Source organism: Patagioenas fasciata, chromosome 6 (assembly GCF_037038585.1).
Source record: "Patagioenas fasciata isolate bPatFas1 chromosome 6, bPatFas1.hap1, whole genome shotgun sequence".
NCBI classification, from domain to species: Eukaryota; Metazoa; Chordata; class Aves; order Columbiformes; family Columbidae; genus Patagioenas; species Patagioenas fasciata.
This window is the reverse complement of record NC_092525.1, coordinates 17,194,212-17,212,506: the sequence shown is the minus strand read 5'-3', so window position 1 is coordinate 17,212,506 and position 18,295 is coordinate 17,194,212. Positions and strand designations below refer to the sequence as shown.

Sequence of the window (18,295 nt, the reverse complement as noted above, 5' to 3'; positions counted from 1 at the left end):
TAAATTTGGAGCACATGCTTGCATCACGATTTGATGCTGAGCTCAGCCGTTAATATTTTACCCACACACTCAGTTGCTTTCTTGGAATCACCAGGTGCCAAAACACACCAGCCAGCGCTAGACCAGGGACTTCTGGTGTGACACCAACACCAAGGACATCGTGAGATGGCATATACCTGGATGGAAAAGGAATTATTGATGCTAATTAGCACAAAAGGTGCTGCTAAGCAAAAATAGCAGCATCTCATCCCACTTTTTTGTGCGGGTAAGGAAGGCAACTAATTTATTTACCTTTGATTTCCAGCAGACCAGGTGGTATTGCAGATGGCAACCACAAATAACAGCTAAAAACACTTCAGCAAGCGTTTTGGGTCAGTGTCTGCAAAACAGTGAGTACATATTCCAAACCCAAATAGCTCATCGTGGTCACACCTGCATCGGCCGCCACTGAGCAAACCGACCAAACTACACTGAGAGCGGAGAGAATTTTGCTACCCCGCGTTGGACACAACCAAGACGTTACAGGACACCGAAAATTCACCTCAAATTAACTGTTCACCTACAGAACTGTAGGTTTTCCAGTACTATATATATATATATATATAATATGTAAAAAGCTTCCACTAAAAAAAATCACCGAAGAGAAAATGATAGCTCAAAGAAAGGTTTAGATTAAAATTAAATTTGTATGTCATTCCAGTTGGAATGTTTCAGTTGTCCCACAGCTAGTCAATTTGTCTATTTATTCACATTTTTGCTAACTTCTGTCAAAATGTTGGAAGGGAACATTAAATAACATGGATCAAGAACTCTGAATAATGAGGGCAGTCCTTTGAAAGCTAAATCCTTAGAAATGTGAGCTTCTCGACAAATAGGTTACTTAACTGGACCACATACATAAATAAAGCATTTACGCAACAGTTTAACAGGTTGAGAAAAATGAGAAGCAAGTTTAGGCAGGTACTGGATTTTTTAAAGGAGTTTTACAACCAGGCCTCACGGAGGATGAACATCTGTCACCTTTCACACAAGCCTTATCTACAGGACATTAAAGCATCACTAATACTGGCTAGAACTGGGCTAATCTTGGTTTCTCATTTACCAAGCCTTTCTCCTTCTAAGGAAGAGAGCAAAATGATATATTGCAAAATAGGTATTATGCCAGATATACTCCAGTTATCAGAAAGCTATCAGCCATAAAGCCAATTATAAGACTGATTTCATATATATACTTGTGTATCTTTATGTACAATTTTCTGTCAGATGCAGAACAGAAAGGTGCTTTTGCCTCATTTTTCCAGGGAGAACAGCTTGAGAGAACTGAAGTGCAGTCTCATGGTTGCAGTTATGTGCTAAAATGTCAAATACCAGTGTGACAATCCTCCAATAAGACATTCATTCATACCTCCAATGGATGTGATATGGTACATGAACTTGTACAAGACCCATGAGATGCCAGAAGGATTCCGAAACCAGGTAAAGAGTTGAGTAGTCGAGAGTTGTTTTGACAACAGTTTTATAAAAACTACTGTAAGGGTCTGGATGTGCAGATGCAATGATGATTCAGTTTATTGTCCTAGTGGCTCAGAACTCAGACCACCAAACAAGGTAACAGCCATTGGAACTGCTCACACGAGGGAAAAACAGCTCTCCAAAATATCTGATTCCATAAGGAAGAAACTGCTTAATAAATAAAACCTTCAGGTGAAAACAAAGTCGGACTCCAAACATATCTTCTTCCAGTACAGCCCTTCCGTTTTTCTGCAAACACAGTCAAAATAGGCACATAGTTTAAAACTTATCTAGAAGCAACATTTTATATTGTGGCCTCATTTTGTCTAAGGACTTGTAGCTGCCTTATGGCAAATTAACATACTAGCTGCATTAATTATCTGCTGATCTCCCCACTCTCAGCTGCACCCTCCCCCTGGCACCTGCTTCCCTCATCAGCACATCAGTTTAAATATTAAACCAGGATTTCCTTACAAAAACACTTACTTTGAGTTGTTCTTTCACACAAATAGACAGATTTATACTCTTTGGTCCCATCAGCATTGATAAACAAACCTCTAACTCTGTGGATAAAACAGGGAAATCCAATGTATTTTGATTCTATTTGTTGTCACTTGGTGCATAATCCATCACTTCCAGTATTTCGAGATGTATACCAATAGATCCAAAATAAATTTCCCACGAAAATGTCAGAAACATACCTAAGAATTTGAATATAAATATACAAAAGCTTATGTGAATTTTACAGATGAGCTGAACGCAAGTATTGTATGGAATCAGATAATCTTTTATTTATGGTGAATTTCCAGCTCCCTTGGAAATGACAGAACCAACTTTTAAATTAGTCCCAAATTTAGAGAACATTGTTTAGTTTAAAGACAAGTTTTTTGAGAATATACAGAAGGCACTTATTCACAACATACAGACACTTAACAACCTACACAAACTATAATAAAAGGCACAAATTCCTGACCATTTAAAAAATAACAATATGCATATCATTAGTTTCCCATATGAAAACCATATATAAATTTTTGGTTACTAACGGCTTCACGCTCATTTTCACACTTATGTTACTGAGCATAACATATTGTAATAATTTGTAAACAGATAAATATTTATTTCTCTCTTTGCAATCACTCAAAAGTTATCTGCACCAAAATAAAAGTTTTGGCACCTTTCAGCATAGTGTCCATGTAAACATTTCTTCCTTTTACGCACACAGCCACATTCAAATTTCTGTAACACGTGCCCTGTGGTAAATCATTCATACGTCCATCCATCAAATAAATAAGTAGCTGAAGTGCAGTGAAATTAATATCTTAGGCTACGAAATCTTGGTTTCCTTAGGCTAAGCATGGGTTGTTTGATGGTAGGTTTGTTTTCAAATAGCATCGCTTCATTTTCTGTTGTTGGAAATCTGTTCTGGTAGATTAGAGGGTATTCCTTCTGGAACTGGAAAACACAAAAGCAAAAATAAAATAAAATAGACTCCACCAAACCTCCAGCTGTGCAGGACTTGAGCAAGAATCTCTTGGGAAGGATGTGGACCAGCAGGAGCAGCAGAACTATCGGCAAAGAGTGAAATGGAAGCTTTGTCAGGCACTTTATCTCCTGTTGAAATGAGAAAAGCTTCTGGTCTCGCTTTATTCCCAAGGAATCTCAGCTGCTGTGACCAGGACAGTGCTGTCCCCCAGCCAGGCCAGGCAGCACCCACATGGAGCTGCACCATCAATGCAGCATCAGTGGATATTCTGTTCATGCTTGGAAAGCTGGCTTTCAAGAACAATAAATACGTTTTATCTACACGGAAGCCAAAATTCAGCATATTTTGAAGGTAATCTCTCAGGAGAGCTTACTACTCAACCAATGGAGTAATTTTTCAATTCCCGCAGATATACAATTAAACAAAAATACCTGGCTTCAGAGACATATTTCTGACATTTTGCCCTTTTATTATGAAAAGTCTCAGGAAGGAATGAATAACGGTAAATACATCTATGCACCAGCCAAGGCTTTCTGCTGATTGATTCAGCCTATGGAACATGACACCATTGCTAAATCCTGGTGACAACCCAAGTTGGACATGACCCTCTAAAAAGTGCCACATGTTTAGTTTTCCCCAATTATAAGTATCTAAACTGAATAATCACTCTGAAAAGCTGTAATTTATCACACCACTAGCTATCCCAGCACAAACGACAGGACTACAATGGTAAAGCTCTGTGAATTTTAAAAATAACCTTTGCTAACATGTGGTCCTTACAGTATGAGCTGTACTTCAGTGGGAACCCATCAAGAGTGCAAGTATGTACTTCGAGTTTTGCTGTTAGAGGATTTGAGTTTTATTTCCTTCCTCCCCATTTCACCTGCTTAACATGCTGCTATGTGTCACTCTTTACCGCTTGTTTCCTCCAAGTTTTAAATCAACTGTAATTAATTACTCTTTTAATGAACTTAAAAGTCCACCCTTCACTTTTATGGGACCAGAAAGTTTTCACAACATGTATGAAAGTCAGTATTTCAGAAGCGGGGAGAGGGCAAAGAGAAAGAAACGTACTTGCTCCGAAAAGCTCCTTTTTCAAATTTGAGTCACAAGACTTGCTTAGGAGATTCCAGGACAAGTACAATACTATTCAATTGCTCAGAAATACTTGCCAAAGATTTTCTAAAAAAGAAAAACCCTCAAGTATTAAATCCTGTCAGATTTGCTGTATTTTAGCTTTAGTAATAGGCCATAGAAGTACCAGATAATCTTAGCAATATACACGTTACAAAACACAAAGCTAAATCCTCAGAAAAGAATATTTAGAGTTGAGAACAGATAGAGTTTGACCCCTTAAAGCAAAAATTGATGATTTTATCATTCATTGATTTTAAGTCTTTCCAGTGCATTTTAATTATTAACTTGTAGAGCCAGTGTATGAGAAACCACGCTGTAATTCTACCACACATGATGGAACAGAAAGCAGAATCTTGGGATAACATTACATGGGTTTCAAATCATTGTTTGAATGCTGCTGCTGCTGCCTGAAATGTGGTATTAGACCTGTCTTTAAAATCCCAATCAGAGCACACAATTCAAATACACTTAACAGCCCTCCGGGGAAAACCCAGCATTCCTCTGTCTCCAGTCTGCTCTGAGTCTGTCCCAGGGATTGAGATCCTTCCCTCAAAGGCCTTGTCAGAATTAAAAGAATTATCCACCACATTTCTTACCTGTTTTAGCTTTTTCTTTTTGTCTTTCACAGACAAGTTTTTATCTTTGATAATGTTCTCCAAGAGCTCTGCCACTGCAGCTTGAGAGGTAGAAACCTTTTGTTCCTCAAACTCCTGAGGAGTTATTTGTTTGCAGTATGAATATGTTGGTAATATGGCACAAATTTCTTCCTTTGGATATTTGCACTGAAACAGAAGTTGAAGAAGGGGTCTGGGTATTTGCAAATCATCATGTATCACTATTTCAGTAAGAAGCTAACAAACACCCAAGCACACTAACTTAGAACAACATCATAAGCTGCAAAACTTTATAATGTAGCTAATATTTATGACTACACCAACAGTTTAATGCAATTCTGCGTTCAAAACAGTGGTTTTATTTGCAGTTTTCCCATCCCACTTTCAGAAGTAACAAATATTCTGTAATCAGCAAATTAATTTAAACTTCTCTCATGCCACCAACCTGAGACATCTTCACATATTCCAGGTGATCTCGCACTGCAACCTGCAGGTAAGTTGGTACTTTAAATATTTCTTGCTGATGGTCCATTAGAAATGAAACCAACCGTGTGGAAAGCAGCTCATCGAGATCTACTTCTTCTGCACAGCACAGCACGCACCGAGAAAAGGTCTGTATCATCTGGAAGTGTTCAGCAGATCGTTAGTTCAAGTCATCGAGGGGGATTTGCCTTCTTTCCAGTCTACACAGTGGTAGCAGGAAACCCCCAGTACCAAATGGCACTGCAGCCTCTTGCCAGCACCACTGGTCAAGAGAGGAGGAAAACCAATTATAATTTTTTTCTTATCCGAAATAAAAGTAACTTCTTATAACATTAGACTTGGACACTTTTGAACGGTACTTTCAGTTATGAAATACGTATTTTTAGAAAGGTAGTAAGTCTTCCCCTGTAGAAAATGTCCAATTAGCCATCTTGAGACAAGTGAGATGATCAAAAACCTGCAGAGTCAGCCTAACCGACATCCAGTTTTAAATAGCTTTAAAATAATTTTTAAAGCTTCTATATTTCCAGTTTTTAGCAAGCTTATATTAAATTAGCATCTGCAGGTAACTTAGTTTTATCTAATCTTGTTTGACAAAAGTATTTAGTAATTCCAACGAAAGCTTAAATTCAGACTTTGAAGCTCGTCTTTAAACTCATGAGGCAGAAAATACACTTATTTGGAACCAGTTTTGTCACAACTTCACGTACACAAACACTAGGTTTTCCACAGACACTTTGCCAACACCTATTAAGTTAGATGGTGGTTGGGTCAGAAATCAGACTAAGCAGTCATTCACATTCTATTAAGAAATTATTTCCCTTCTCCTCTCAAAGTAAACAAAAGCAACACCAATATTTGAAATATATTAGGATGGACACAAAAAAGTTCTTACTACAAGTCAGAGTTTTGTAAGTATTCTTGAGACAAAAAAACCTGCCCGTTGGTGACTATTTAATTGCAAGGACAAGAACCTCAAGTACAGAATATCGCGGGTGTTCTCAGCATTACTTTAGCCACAATTTTAAAAACAACAGACATGCTGCACTTATGATTCTCTTACCAAAGAACGCGTTCCCATTGCATCGTGTAGCCGTGGCATATCAACGTTTTCACTGATCCGAGCGATCATACGCATTAGGAGCTGAATCTTTCTACGATTTGGTGGTGGAAGCAACAAACAACATATCTGTAGCGCTTCAACAGCAATTCTTTCTAAATGAGGCTGAAGGAGATCTACAAGTTAATTGTAAAGACAGCTGTCGTTAAGATTGGAACCAACTTTCAGGATATTTTTATCTTGGTATAAGAAATTTTATTATTTTCAATGATAATCTACATTTCATAGAAATCAGTTGTAACATGATAGATAATGTTATGTGGCTTTTTTTGTGTGTGGTCATCTTCAACTTGCTTCATTATGGTAAACTGCTGGTACAATTAGTAAGTAACACTAATGTTATTCCTGGAAGTATTTCCAAAAAATGAGTTTCAAAGCCCAGAAAAATGTATCTCCTCCAAGAGGCAGGTCTGGGTAAATTCTCTGCCCACTCTTAGAGAGTGTCTAGGTCAGAATTCCTCATCACTTACCTGAACAAAAAGGTGAATGCTGACACATCGAGTTCAGGCTCTAAAGATACTACACCCTATGATTTGTTAGCAGAGGAATGAAAAGCTCCCCTTAGGCAGCGCAATGTAGTAGAATCATTTTTTTTTCTTAAAACCCACAGATCATGTTATACGGTTATCAAAAAACCGAGCAACAGTGCCAAAGATTAAGGAAGCAGAGATTAGTCAGACAACACAATAAGCCAATACAACATGCTTTAGAAACCCATCTTACTTTGCGTGCCAGTCAACATAAAAGAGTGAGTGAAAGAGAATTCTGAGAGTTCTGTGGTACTTTTACAGCGTCTCTTATTGATGGTGATATTGGAAACCTCCGTCCTGACGTCCACACCAGAAGTATTTGGTTTTCCTTGCCCACAAAGTTGAGGCTTTGGCTTTACTGTGATTTCAGCAACGGGTACATTGATGTTGGCACAACTTCTGGAGTTCCTCTTGCCAAGTAAACTCAGAGACCTGCATATTTGCTTCGACCCACAACTTTCATTAAGCAGTTCTTTATCCTGCAGAGTTGAGGCAGCCACTCTCTGGATACCACGGGTTTGGTTTTGGCACATGTTATCAAACCCAAGCTCCAACACAGAATTAGCTTTATGCTCAGACAGTGGTGATTGTTTTCGATTTCTTGTGCCCAGGGTGGTGTTCACATCACTGTGCCCAAGGGAATCAGATTCTCCTCTATTACATACATTTGAAGCAGTATCTCCAATTATTTCCAAAGAGTAACATCTTGTCCTAAATGTTCGAGGTGGAACTTGTTCCTTCCTGAAACCTGAAAGATTTTGACAACTTCCCCCTATTAGATTTTCGGCACTACCTTGCCTACATGTCAGCTGATATTGCTGCAATTTCTTTGTGCATTGTTTCTGAATAGTTAGCTCTTCTGAAGAAGACTTCCTGGAAGCTTCATATTCTTTCTTTTTTTTGTCAGGTTCTTTGCGAAGGAGGCTTAGAAGAAGACACTCAGTTGACTTGAAAGAGTTCAAGTGAAGAATTTTTGAAGGTTGTGGGTTACGTTCCTCATCTTGGGCAGAATGCTTTCCTCTGCTTATATTTGGAATTGTGATGTAGCCACACATAACTATCAGAAAATGAAAAATAAGTTAAGATGCAAGTGGTACGAAAATGAACAAGTTCAGAAAGCAAGCTGCTGACTGAACACAGAAGACAACAAATGTAAGACACTCATTTATAGTTGACTCTGTTAGTAAAACCCTTAGGTTTTTAGCTCAGTCCAAAAGCAATCCAACAAGATAACTGCAATCAACATGCAAGAACAACGGTAACAGGCTGCAACAGTGAGGAACAGGCAGGAAAGAGCACATTTTTAAAAATTATGGTTAATGCATATTTAGAATGTTAGCTCAGACAGCAATTGCTATAGGACATTATGAGACAGAACTGCATTTCAATTAATATTGTACTACAGAATGACAGCATTGATGATCTTCCTCAGATTCAACTTGCCATTTAAATTACAGCATCAAGGTCTGCTTTGAATTACAGATTTGTTCCCCTGTTGATATAAACTTACAGGTTGTATTGATGATTTCTAAGCTCATACATACCTAAAATATTAACAAAAAGTTCATAGTATTCAAAAGTAAGTAATGGTTCGGGGAGATTGAGAAAGTAATCAGCAACTGTTCTGAACACATCCCGTTCAAACCCACTGTAAGTTGGTTGGCTCATGTCATTATTTCTAGGCCCTAAAAAGAGGTGAAGAGAGAAAATTAACAAAAGGACTTACTCTCACAATTCCATTATTAAAAAACATAATTTAAAAAAATCAACATAAGTTTATTCTTATAGGAATTACTGTTCCACAAGAAAAGAATCATGTCAGCATTATACAAATATTTTGTTTAATTCAGCACTGTACCACTTGTAAGCAAAAATAGTATAAAATACTCTGTATACCCACTGAGGAGTTGTGCTTAGTTCCAACAAGCTGTTCCCCATCAGGAAAATAAATGAAAACTCATTTATGCCCTTTCCAGGTTCCTCAGCAAAATAATTCACAAGATTCTAGCATTTCCCTTCATTTCCAAACTAATCCCAACTCTCCCACAGAAATCTCCAGCTCCCAGATCAAGAGTCTCATGCTGAGACCAGTTTTGAAGTGGAAGTTTTGTTCACCACTACTCCCATTGTGGATCTTCTCTTCAGAAGGGGACAGGTAAACAATTCAATTATCTATGAGATCTGGTTAATCAACCTTGACCTCATGTTGCTACAGACAAGAAAAAGAATGAATGAAAGAGGTCTGGTACAAATATTTGATGTTTTCGAGTTCTTTTAACCATAATGTTATTACATTTCACTGAACTCCTACAAGCGAAATAAACTAACTTACAAAGCCAATTCCAATGAATTAGGAGATGGCAGGTTTAATTACACAAAGAACTAGGGAAAATTTAACTTTTGATATGATCAAACTATAATCCATAATCACATTAGCACACACTACACTGAAAATACACTAAAGCAGTATTTCCCCTGCCAGCGTATTTTTAGTTTTCACTGTGCAAAGTACCTACCACCTTCAGTTACTGTACAGCTGGCAGATGCAGAGATAAAATCAAGCTTGCTTGCAGTTTTCATCTCATGAATATAAAGACCTGTTAGTTCTAAATACAGGACTGACATGGGAATTAAGCTATTGAAATGCTCAAAAACCAGTGCTCGGCTACATTTTCCACTTTGGTTTAAATCCACTCACCAAGCTCTTCCCTGTCCTGCTTTTCCTAAGAGTGCTCTTCAGGTAAGGGGCTCTGTGTATTTGGGAATGCAGCTGAAGAAAAAGGGTCATGTCGAAAAAAAACAACCCACAAGGGTCATTTTCACAAGAGCAGACCCTACAAACTGAACTTGTGAAGTCACACTAACCTTGCACAGAGCCCTACCACGGTTCCACTCCACAGCTAGAAATATATGCAGACATAAACAACCACGTTACAGGTAGTATGGCTTTGAGGGGAGCTAACGAAGACGACTGCCAGTAATAGGGGCAAGAGTTAAATAGCAGGGCAAGCACACACATAAAGAGCTCAATCTCAGCTTCCATTTGAGAGGCACTCACCTAACTCCAGCATGCCCTGTTAGCCATTTAAAGAGGCAATTTTATTAAAAACCAAAAAGAGTAAGTCTAATTGTCAGTCTAGCTGTCCTCTTCTTCTCCAGAATCTTTTCAAAGCCTGCTTCTTAAACATGCAAAGTTTACTTACTCGTGATCTGTACTGTTTGTAACAATTTCAAATACAGCTGACAAAGGAAGCGTCAAAACCAAATTCTGTGAAATTTCACAAAAACCAATGGCAGTGTAAAGGAGATATTAGTAACACCCAGGTCTGCCACAACACACACTGAAGAACAAAACTGCTCCTTTATTAGCAGCAGAATCCACATTTCATTGAGCCATTAGAAACTGAACTTCATTAGGTTCACTGGGAATGTATTTATTTTTTTTTCTCTCAGTGTGTGAAAACCTGGGTTAATTGTATTACTGCATAGTAAATACTTTCCCAGTAGTTCCAAACTAGCTGCTCAAGTACAGGTAACACTGATGCCTTCCGTAACTGATTCTTGTTAAGATTTAACATCACACCTTTCTAAATTTTACATTTAAACAAATACACAAAGAAAACAAACAAGACATTCTAAATTTTCTGTAAGTTGTAACCACTTTCAGATATTTCATACATTAACACAAAAACAAGGGATGAGTGCAGACTGACTCTCAGTCTGCAGACAATGAAAGTGCAGTTGTCACAAAACATGCTTACCAGCTGAAATGTCTGACTTTAAAATTCCATCTCATCTACTACACAGTGATTCGCAAAACATTAAGGTCTTTGTCCTCCACAGCTGAACTGTAACTATGAAAGGTGTCTTACAGGGTTTGGTGTACAAGTTTTTTCTGAAGACAGTTTGGAGAAAAAGGTGGGGAAGGCAAGAAGGAAGAACTGGAGGAGCTATACTCCAAGTCCGGGATCTAGGAACAAATGAGTACAATTCTTCTTTCTGGTCTCATGACAAATTTAGTAGACTATAAAGCTGACGATACAAGCAAGCTTTTATGTCAAACCTTTCGAAAAACTTTGTTTGATTTCTCTTAAGCCAAATAAAAATCCAACTGGTATCCTGCAAATTGGCCTCCCCAGGTTAATATGAAATGTAGGAACTGTGTTAGTCCAGCTCAAAGCCTGAAACAGGAAAAGGAAAGTCCTTTTACTCCTGAAAAACTACATTAGAAAAAAACACACAAGGGTTTTGCCCAAACACTGAAGTTTTCTCTCTGCCTCTTTGTTAATAAGAATTATTCTCATAAAACCCAGTTCTTAACTTTTTCACAGCCTTGGACAGCATAATTCCACTGAAAGCTTACACAGTTGCTTTCATGGCTTCTCCACACATCAGGGCACTTAGATTATTTGAACTTCCAAAATGAAACATCACAGCTGATCTTAACATACAAGTGTATTTCACTTTGAACCCTCAAAATAGGTTCCTGGAAAATAAAAGCTATTCTGTGACTTACAGTATGCGAGGCATTTCATAGCTGACAACACCCAGTGAGGGAGGTCTTCTAAAATAAACAAAAAAATACATTATTTATACACAAGCCAGAATACTTAGTGACCAATACAAATAATGGCACACGTATTAAATAATACCTCAAATATAAAAGATTAAATTTAAAACTAATTTTAAATATTGCTACACATGTGTAATTTAAAAGTGAATGTAATACACCTACAAAACCTTCTACACAAATACACTGAACTGTACTCCGGGAAAAAGTGTAAAAGACAGACTACGAAACATGTTACTGTAATTATTATAGAATTATTTTGGTTGGAAAAGACCTTTAAGATCATCATGTCCAATCATTAATGCTGCCAAATCCACCTCCAAATGATGTCCCTAAGAACCCTGTCTACTTAGGTATTCTTTGTTGTAATGATACCATACAGAAACTTTAAACAAAAACAGAAAAAAAAATACCTGATTTGTTCTGCAAAATAACAACACCATGTTTGCTCGTGTTAGTCATGTTGTAGATGACGTACTCGGGAACTATCTGTGTTGGCTGCAAAACTTCGTCCAGAGACGGGAGGCCCAAGATGGTTTGCAAACTGTGGGGAAGAAGAGCAGATGCTGTCTAAAGGTTTGCTAGTAATGATACGGAAAGAACTTATTTTCATTCTATGCAAACACCTGTTACTTGATAAGTTTAATAAATTCTCACTCCCAGAAGGACTATTTGAGGACAGACTTTTGCCCAGGACAAACACCAAAAAACAGTAAGAAAGAGCATCTATGGTACTTAAAATATACTTTAACACCAGCACCAGTAAATTTCAATGGATTTCTTAAATGCAACAATCTAATGTTAATAAATACATTGAAAAGAATATGTAAACAATAATATATTCAACTTAAAACAGAATTTCAAAAACATTAAAAAAAAGTGCAAGCCAAAAGCTTGATTGGACCATTACATACACAAAGCACATACATGAGAAGGTGCTTTATTATAATAAATTACTTACTGCAGTAGAATGATATTTCTCCAAGTTTCTTGCACGTATTCCTGGCTTATTTCCTCCCTATGCAGTGCATCTTCCTTACTTTCTTCTATTGTATCAGGTTTTGGATTTTCTAAATTTTCCTGAAAATGAGTGGTTTATACTATAAGATAAACAAGCCTCTTAAGATGACTGCTGCTAGTTTTTTTTTTTTTTTTTTTTTTAATGACGAAAATGGATGGCAACTGTAATTCTGTACAAAACATAAGTTATTACCAGAGACTGTAGTAATTCATGTTTTCTAAAAGTTCTCCTGGATAAATGTGGTAGTTTAAAAAGTTTTTCTTTGTCTCTAGGTAAGTTTTCCAAGTTCTCTTTTTGTGGACATGAGCTTGGCAGAGGTTTAACTGGAGATGTTGATGGAAACCTGTAATTAATAGGAGAGATGTTAAACGTATTAGGAATAAATTAGAAACATAAGTAGTCACATACCCTATGATTCCATAAGATCCTGAAAAGATTCAGGAAATTAGGAAGAAAAACAGTGATTTTTTTTCTTTACAATGCTGTTGAACATTATTGTATTATAAATTAGCTTTGGGCTACTTTTCTTGATTCCAAAGACAAGCTAAAGATACTCGGATATTTACACTAAGAGCAGAGTTTGAGAAGTGAGTTATAGAACTAAAGGGAGGGTCTGTTTCCCACTTAGACTTTCAGTAAAATGGACAGAAGTAAACACAGCACAGAGTTACTACAAGTTGAAAAGCGTGGCTAGACAAAAGCATGGAACCAGCCCTCAGCATACAGGATATACGGTCTATACTGCAAGGCAGAGTAAACTAAAACAGTGAGCCAAGTAAAGCAGTGTTAGCAATTAATTTTTGGTCCAAGTGATTAACCCAAAGCAAGATACTTTTGAGAATTTGAGCATTAAGGTTTTTAAATAAAGTTCTCAACCTGAAGAGCTCTCTTAACTGGTCTTTGTTTCAGTACCTGTATAGTGCACCATTGTCTTCTAAATTTTCAGATCCCCATCTCCCTTTTATATCTTCAATTACATGATTCTTGAGGAACTTTCCCAGTAACTGAACAGTCTGCTGCCTGGTAACTTCAGGACCAAAGTTACTGTTAGTCCTTAACACTTCATGGAGCCAGTCCACAGCTTCCGAGGCAGTGAAACAGCTGCCATGCTTTTTGAAATGTTGCCTGTGTTTCCTTAACGGCATGCCTGCTCGGAAATATTTGGTAATTTCATTCCACTGCATGGGAGACAAAACAGGAAAGAATGCATGATTAAAGCCTAGAAGTTGATCATTGTAAGTTATCAATTAAAACAATATTATGTTAATAAGTGTATGAATGAAATCTCAACATTAATACTAACAAATATTGATATTTATACTAAATAATGTAGTAGCATTAATATACAAACATTAAAGTTTGGGTTAAAAAAATATATGAGTATGTCATTGAGGTTTTTATCTCCTCCTTTAAAAGCGGCAAGAGTTTCACAAATCAGTCTTATTGCCCCAGCCTGTGCATACCCAGCATTTACACCAACTGTTTCCTCAGGGACTGTCAACCCACAGCCTTCAGATTTGGAGCAGCCCTCAGAGACAAGATGAATCCAGCTGTCAGAGGATGTAAAGCCAATTATAAAGTATTTTCTTCCTTCCCTATTTAGATAGGATGGCATACTCTCATCAGCAGGTTCCTCATCCTGAGCTGTCACACTGTTCTCAAGGACTGGGGCACTGTCCCTGCCTGGGCTCTGAGGGCACTTACCCATCGTGAAACCAAGAAATAAACTTAGCAGCAGAGACAATTATGCTGCTAAGCGGCATTCTTTATTTTATCAGCACTGGGGATCATCCTCCATTAGCGCTCCAAAGACTGGATGCTCTTGCGTTGCTTATATTCACATAGTTATTGCATATGCATTACAACTTTTGAAAATTTTGACATACATCTACACTAAGAAATAATCAATGATGTTAGTTATCATTGTTTAGTTTCTTACTTAAAATACATTAGCTAAATGTAAACTAAGCACTCTGCTTCTAAACCATGTATTACTCAATCTTCTGTCAATCTTTGTGCAGAAGGATCTAAAACTTGAGAAATATCCCCTGGTTTTGCAGGTGGCCAGAAAGCATTGATCATAGCAATCGGTTAATGATGGATACATCTTTTGTAACTTAATCACAGCATACATTAATTTAGCAGCTTCTCTTCGGGCGGGACAGCAGTCGGGCGGGTATGAGGGGCAGAGCCAGCTCCGACCCCTGCAGCGATCACAGTCACAACCCCACACCGGACATCCAACCGACCGGCTGGGGCACAGAATCACAGAATGTCACGGGTTGGAAGGGACCTCAAAAGCTCATCCAGTCCAATCCCCCTGTCGGAGCAGGAACACCCAGATGAGGTTACACAGGAAGGTGTCCAGGCGGGTTTGAATGTCTGCAGAGAAGGAGACTCCACAACCTCCCTGGGCAGCCCGGTCCAGTGTCTGTCACCCTCACTGAGAAGAAGTTTCTTCTCAAATTTAAGTGGAACCTTTTGTGTTCCAGTTTGTACCCATTGCCCCTTGTCCTACCATTGGTTGTCACCGAGAAGAGCCTAGCTCCATCCTCATGACACTCACCCTTCATATATTTATAAACATTAACGAGATCACCCCTCAGTCTCCTCTTCTCCAAGCTCAAGAGCCCCAGCTCCCTCAATCTTTGCTCACACAGGAGATGCTTCACTCCATCATCTTCGTTGCCCTGCGCTGGACTCTCCAGCAGTTCCCTGTCCTTCTGGAACTGAGGGGCCCAGAACTGGACACAATATTCCAGATGCGGTCTCACCAGGGCAGAAGAGTCAATATCATGTCGCAACCGTGACGCCGAGATCCGGGCGCCGCGGCACCAGCCGCCTCTCCCCCACCCTCCCCGCACACCACCGGGTCCCCGCTCTCACCAGCTGCGTGGCTCGGTACGGCCCCGGGCCGCCCGCCCGGGCCGCCATGTCTCTGGGCGCAGCCCCTCGGACCACCCCCCCGCCTCACGCAGCCCAACGGCCGCCCGCCGTTTGAATTCGCTGCGCGAGCCGCCCGCGGCAGCGGATTGGACGGGGCGGGCGCGTGCGCTCTGCCTGGTCCCTGAGGGGACGGGCCGGAGAGGCTATGGGTCTCGGATCTGCTCTCCAAGAGGGGCGACCAGTGTCCTTCTGAGCGGCTGCAGAGCTGTGGCGGCACTCGCCAGACCTTCAGAGACAGCCGTTTGAAGCTGTTGCTTTCTCCCTGTGACACGGACGGAGCCCCTGCCGGCGGTCGGCGATGGCCGCTCCTAGGATGCGGGCGGGGAGCGCTGTGTCCCGCGGGCTGGAGTGTACAAACACATACAACAGCGGGTTTAAAACTCGCATCTGCTCAGAAACTTATTGGGTAAAATACGGGGGAAAAACCTCGTGTTACGTGGCTGGACGTTCAGAGCAGTTTCGCAGACAGCGCTCGCAGAGGCAGGTGTGGCTGGTACATTTCTTAGGTCCTAGGAGGCCAGCACATGGCTTGCACACAACTGCTTCAACGCGTGCACTCTGCTTCTGTAAATACGCTCCTTTCGGCTACCTTGCTTCATCCCGTGCATTTCTTACAGGTGCAGGTATACTAGAGGTGCCCCACCCAAAAAACAAACAAATTAGACAACAACAACACCAGCAAAACCCTGCCCTAACAGACAACCTAACAAACATTGCAATAGCATAGCTTTTGCATGTTTGTTGTTTTTTTTTTTTTCCCTAAAGTGTTCTTTCTCAGCACCTGCAGGCCAAGTATTCTTATAACCTGGGAGCTATAAATACCCTGCAAGTATTTCATCTTGATAAAGCCATCCTTTGCTCAGACATTTTGAACTCATCACTTAAACTACTTTTATAGCCAATAAAGACGCACAAATACCTTAAACACTTTCATAAAAGGGATAAAAACATCACTAGTGTGAGAAAAACACAACCAGCATGACAAGTGGATTTAAGCAATAAGACCCAAAGCTGCAGCCTAGGAAAAAGAACATAAATAAAAAAGCCAAATTACCAAAACACACAAAACTTCAGTAGTGCCTCCCAGGACTAGAGCAGCCCTGAGGAATGCAATTTCTCAGCCACATCCCCAGCTAAAGGAGGGATGGCAATGCTGCTTTTATGTGCTTAAGAAATTAGTTGCAGGAGCTGATAACTGTTCTCAGATCTGTGAGCTGTGGCACCTGCTGGTGAGTCAGCAGTTCCTGACTTTAGAGTCAGTATAGGAAACAATTCAAAGTTCAGTGAACCTGTGTTATTTTACTTACATTTTGCATCTGATTAGAGGAAGAAAGATGTGGATCCTCTCACTAGATTCAAAACTTTTAGAGGTGCTCTTCATCACTTACATATTTCAACAACTCTCCTCCTGTTTTCCTTTCTAACAAAATCGCTCGATGAGTGGTTGCCAAGATAGAAAGTGGTATTGATTTTTCCAGTAACCCAGGCTTTAAAAAAATTCAAGAGTATAAATCAATGTACTGATTATCTTCGGGAAATCTCCACAAGTAAAACCTGCAGAAAGTGATGACTCTAACGGTTTCACTATGGATTACTTCCCGTACTCCCTCTCTCATGTCATTTAAATATAATGCTTGAAGTATTTGCATTCAACCTACTGCCTATAGATGATCTAATATATTTTGTAAAACTTCATATGTTAGATCAAGTAAAGAGATTTTAGAGACATGTCTGGCAAATACAGTAGAAGTGGTAATTGGAATAAGTTGGGAGATGTTACAGTCTTCTCCATACTAGTGTAAGCAGTGTTATAGTGTTGTAGCCTAAAGTGTTTTAATTACTTTCCTAGGAGACAAAAACTAGAGTTCTTTCTGCTTTTATAATTCTATTTGAAGTCTGCTCTTGCTTGTAGGTTTCTCTGATGCAAGAAAAATGAGAGGCAGGTGTTCTGTGTATCTACACACAGTCGTGAATAGATGCAATCAACTGGAAATATAAACAGTGTTTTGAAATGATCAGAGAGTACCTTCAGGTTACAAGAGTTATTCTTAGAGCCATTCTTATGGCTTTACAATGAGACTTCTTTATCTTTCAGTGTTTTCCTTTCCTGTTCTCATTAGAGAATTCCAAATTCCTAGTGCGTACCTGTACAAATACCAAACCAGTTTAGCTATAGGAGGGCACCACTGTAACTCATCATATACAAAGTTCTGCAAAATGCATGAGGGAAAGTAACCGGAAAAATAGTTCTTTTCTGCTTCCCCTTTAGAATTGCTTGATGTTGGTGTCTGCTACTAGTAACAGTAGAAGGTAAAATAAATAGAGATTAATGGGGTTCATTTAAAATATCAAGCTTATGGTTGTCCTGCTGGGTTGTTTTTCCCTGTGTGTGTAAACAAAAGGAAGAGGTGTTTGCTGTATGCTGTAGGACTTTGTTTTACTGGTTTTAGATATAGGAATAAAACTAATGGGAAATACTTAATATTGATCTCCTGATGTTTAGTGCAGATTAACATTCTTGTCCTTAAGTTTAAATAGAATGTGTTTTTTAAACATGAGGGAATAGATTGTGGAGACTGCTAGTGATAACATAAGCTTTCTGTATTTGTCATTAAGGAATACAAATACTTACATGTTTACAAATACATATTCCACTTGGTTTGGGAGGAGCCACATCCCAAAACAGACAGTAGACAAAACAAATTGCCTGGTATTTAGCAAAATGAAACAGGAAACATAAAAATGTGTAACAGTTGAAAGATGTGAGTCTTTAACACAAAATTCTCATTGTATCATTGAGATAATAAGATCAGAACTCAGCCGTTTACATTTCTGGATGAAATATTTAAGCAGTTGTTTTTTTCCCCAAGAACATT

At 39.0% G+C, this 18,295-nt stretch overlaps 1 protein-coding gene across 3 annotated transcripts; it reads right to left on the bottom strand.

The window, feature by feature from the left end:
• Positions 1 to 2,278: 2,278 nt before the first annotated feature.
• On the bottom strand, positions 2,279 to 15,489 carry DEPDC1 (DEP domain containing 1). 3 transcript variants are annotated; one of them, XM_065842600.2, is made up of 12 exons: positions 15,360 to 15,489; positions 13,386 to 13,651; positions 12,666 to 12,816; positions 12,414 to 12,532; positions 11,866 to 11,996; positions 11,399 to 11,446; positions 8,427 to 8,567; positions 7,076 to 7,939; positions 6,296 to 6,468; positions 5,195 to 5,371; positions 4,732 to 4,917; positions 2,279 to 2,967 (listed from the first exon to the last, which is right to left on the bottom strand). In XM_065842600.2, exons 1-12 carry the CDS (start codon positions 15,405 to 15,407, stop codon positions 2,827 to 2,829), a joined length of 2,445 nt encoding a protein of 814 aa, XP_065698672.2. In that variant the 5' UTR covers positions 15,408 to 15,489; the 3' UTR covers positions 2,279 to 2,826. The 3 variants fall into 3 exon arrangements, with proteins under 3 accessions (XP_065698672.2, XP_065698673.2, XP_065698674.1); XM_065842601.2 differs by lacking the exon at positions 15,360 to 15,489 and adding an exon at positions 15,040 to 15,244; XM_065842602.2 differs by lacking the exon at positions 7,076 to 7,939.
• Positions 15,490 to 18,295: the final 2,806 nt, after the last annotated feature.

Coding starts and splice junctions, on each gene's coding strand:
- DEPDC1 (XM_065842600.2), bottom strand. CDS start 15,407: ATGGCGGCCCGGGCGGGCGGCCCGGGGCCGTACCGAGCCACGCAGCTG. Junction 7,940..8,426: donor ACTTTTTGTTAATATTTTAG/GTATGTATGAGC, acceptor ATTTTCTGATAG/TTATGTGTGGCTACATCACA. Junction 4,918..5,194: donor AATATGTGAAGATGTCTCAG/GTTGGTGGCATG, acceptor CTTCTGTTTCAG/TGCAAATATCCAAAGGAAGA.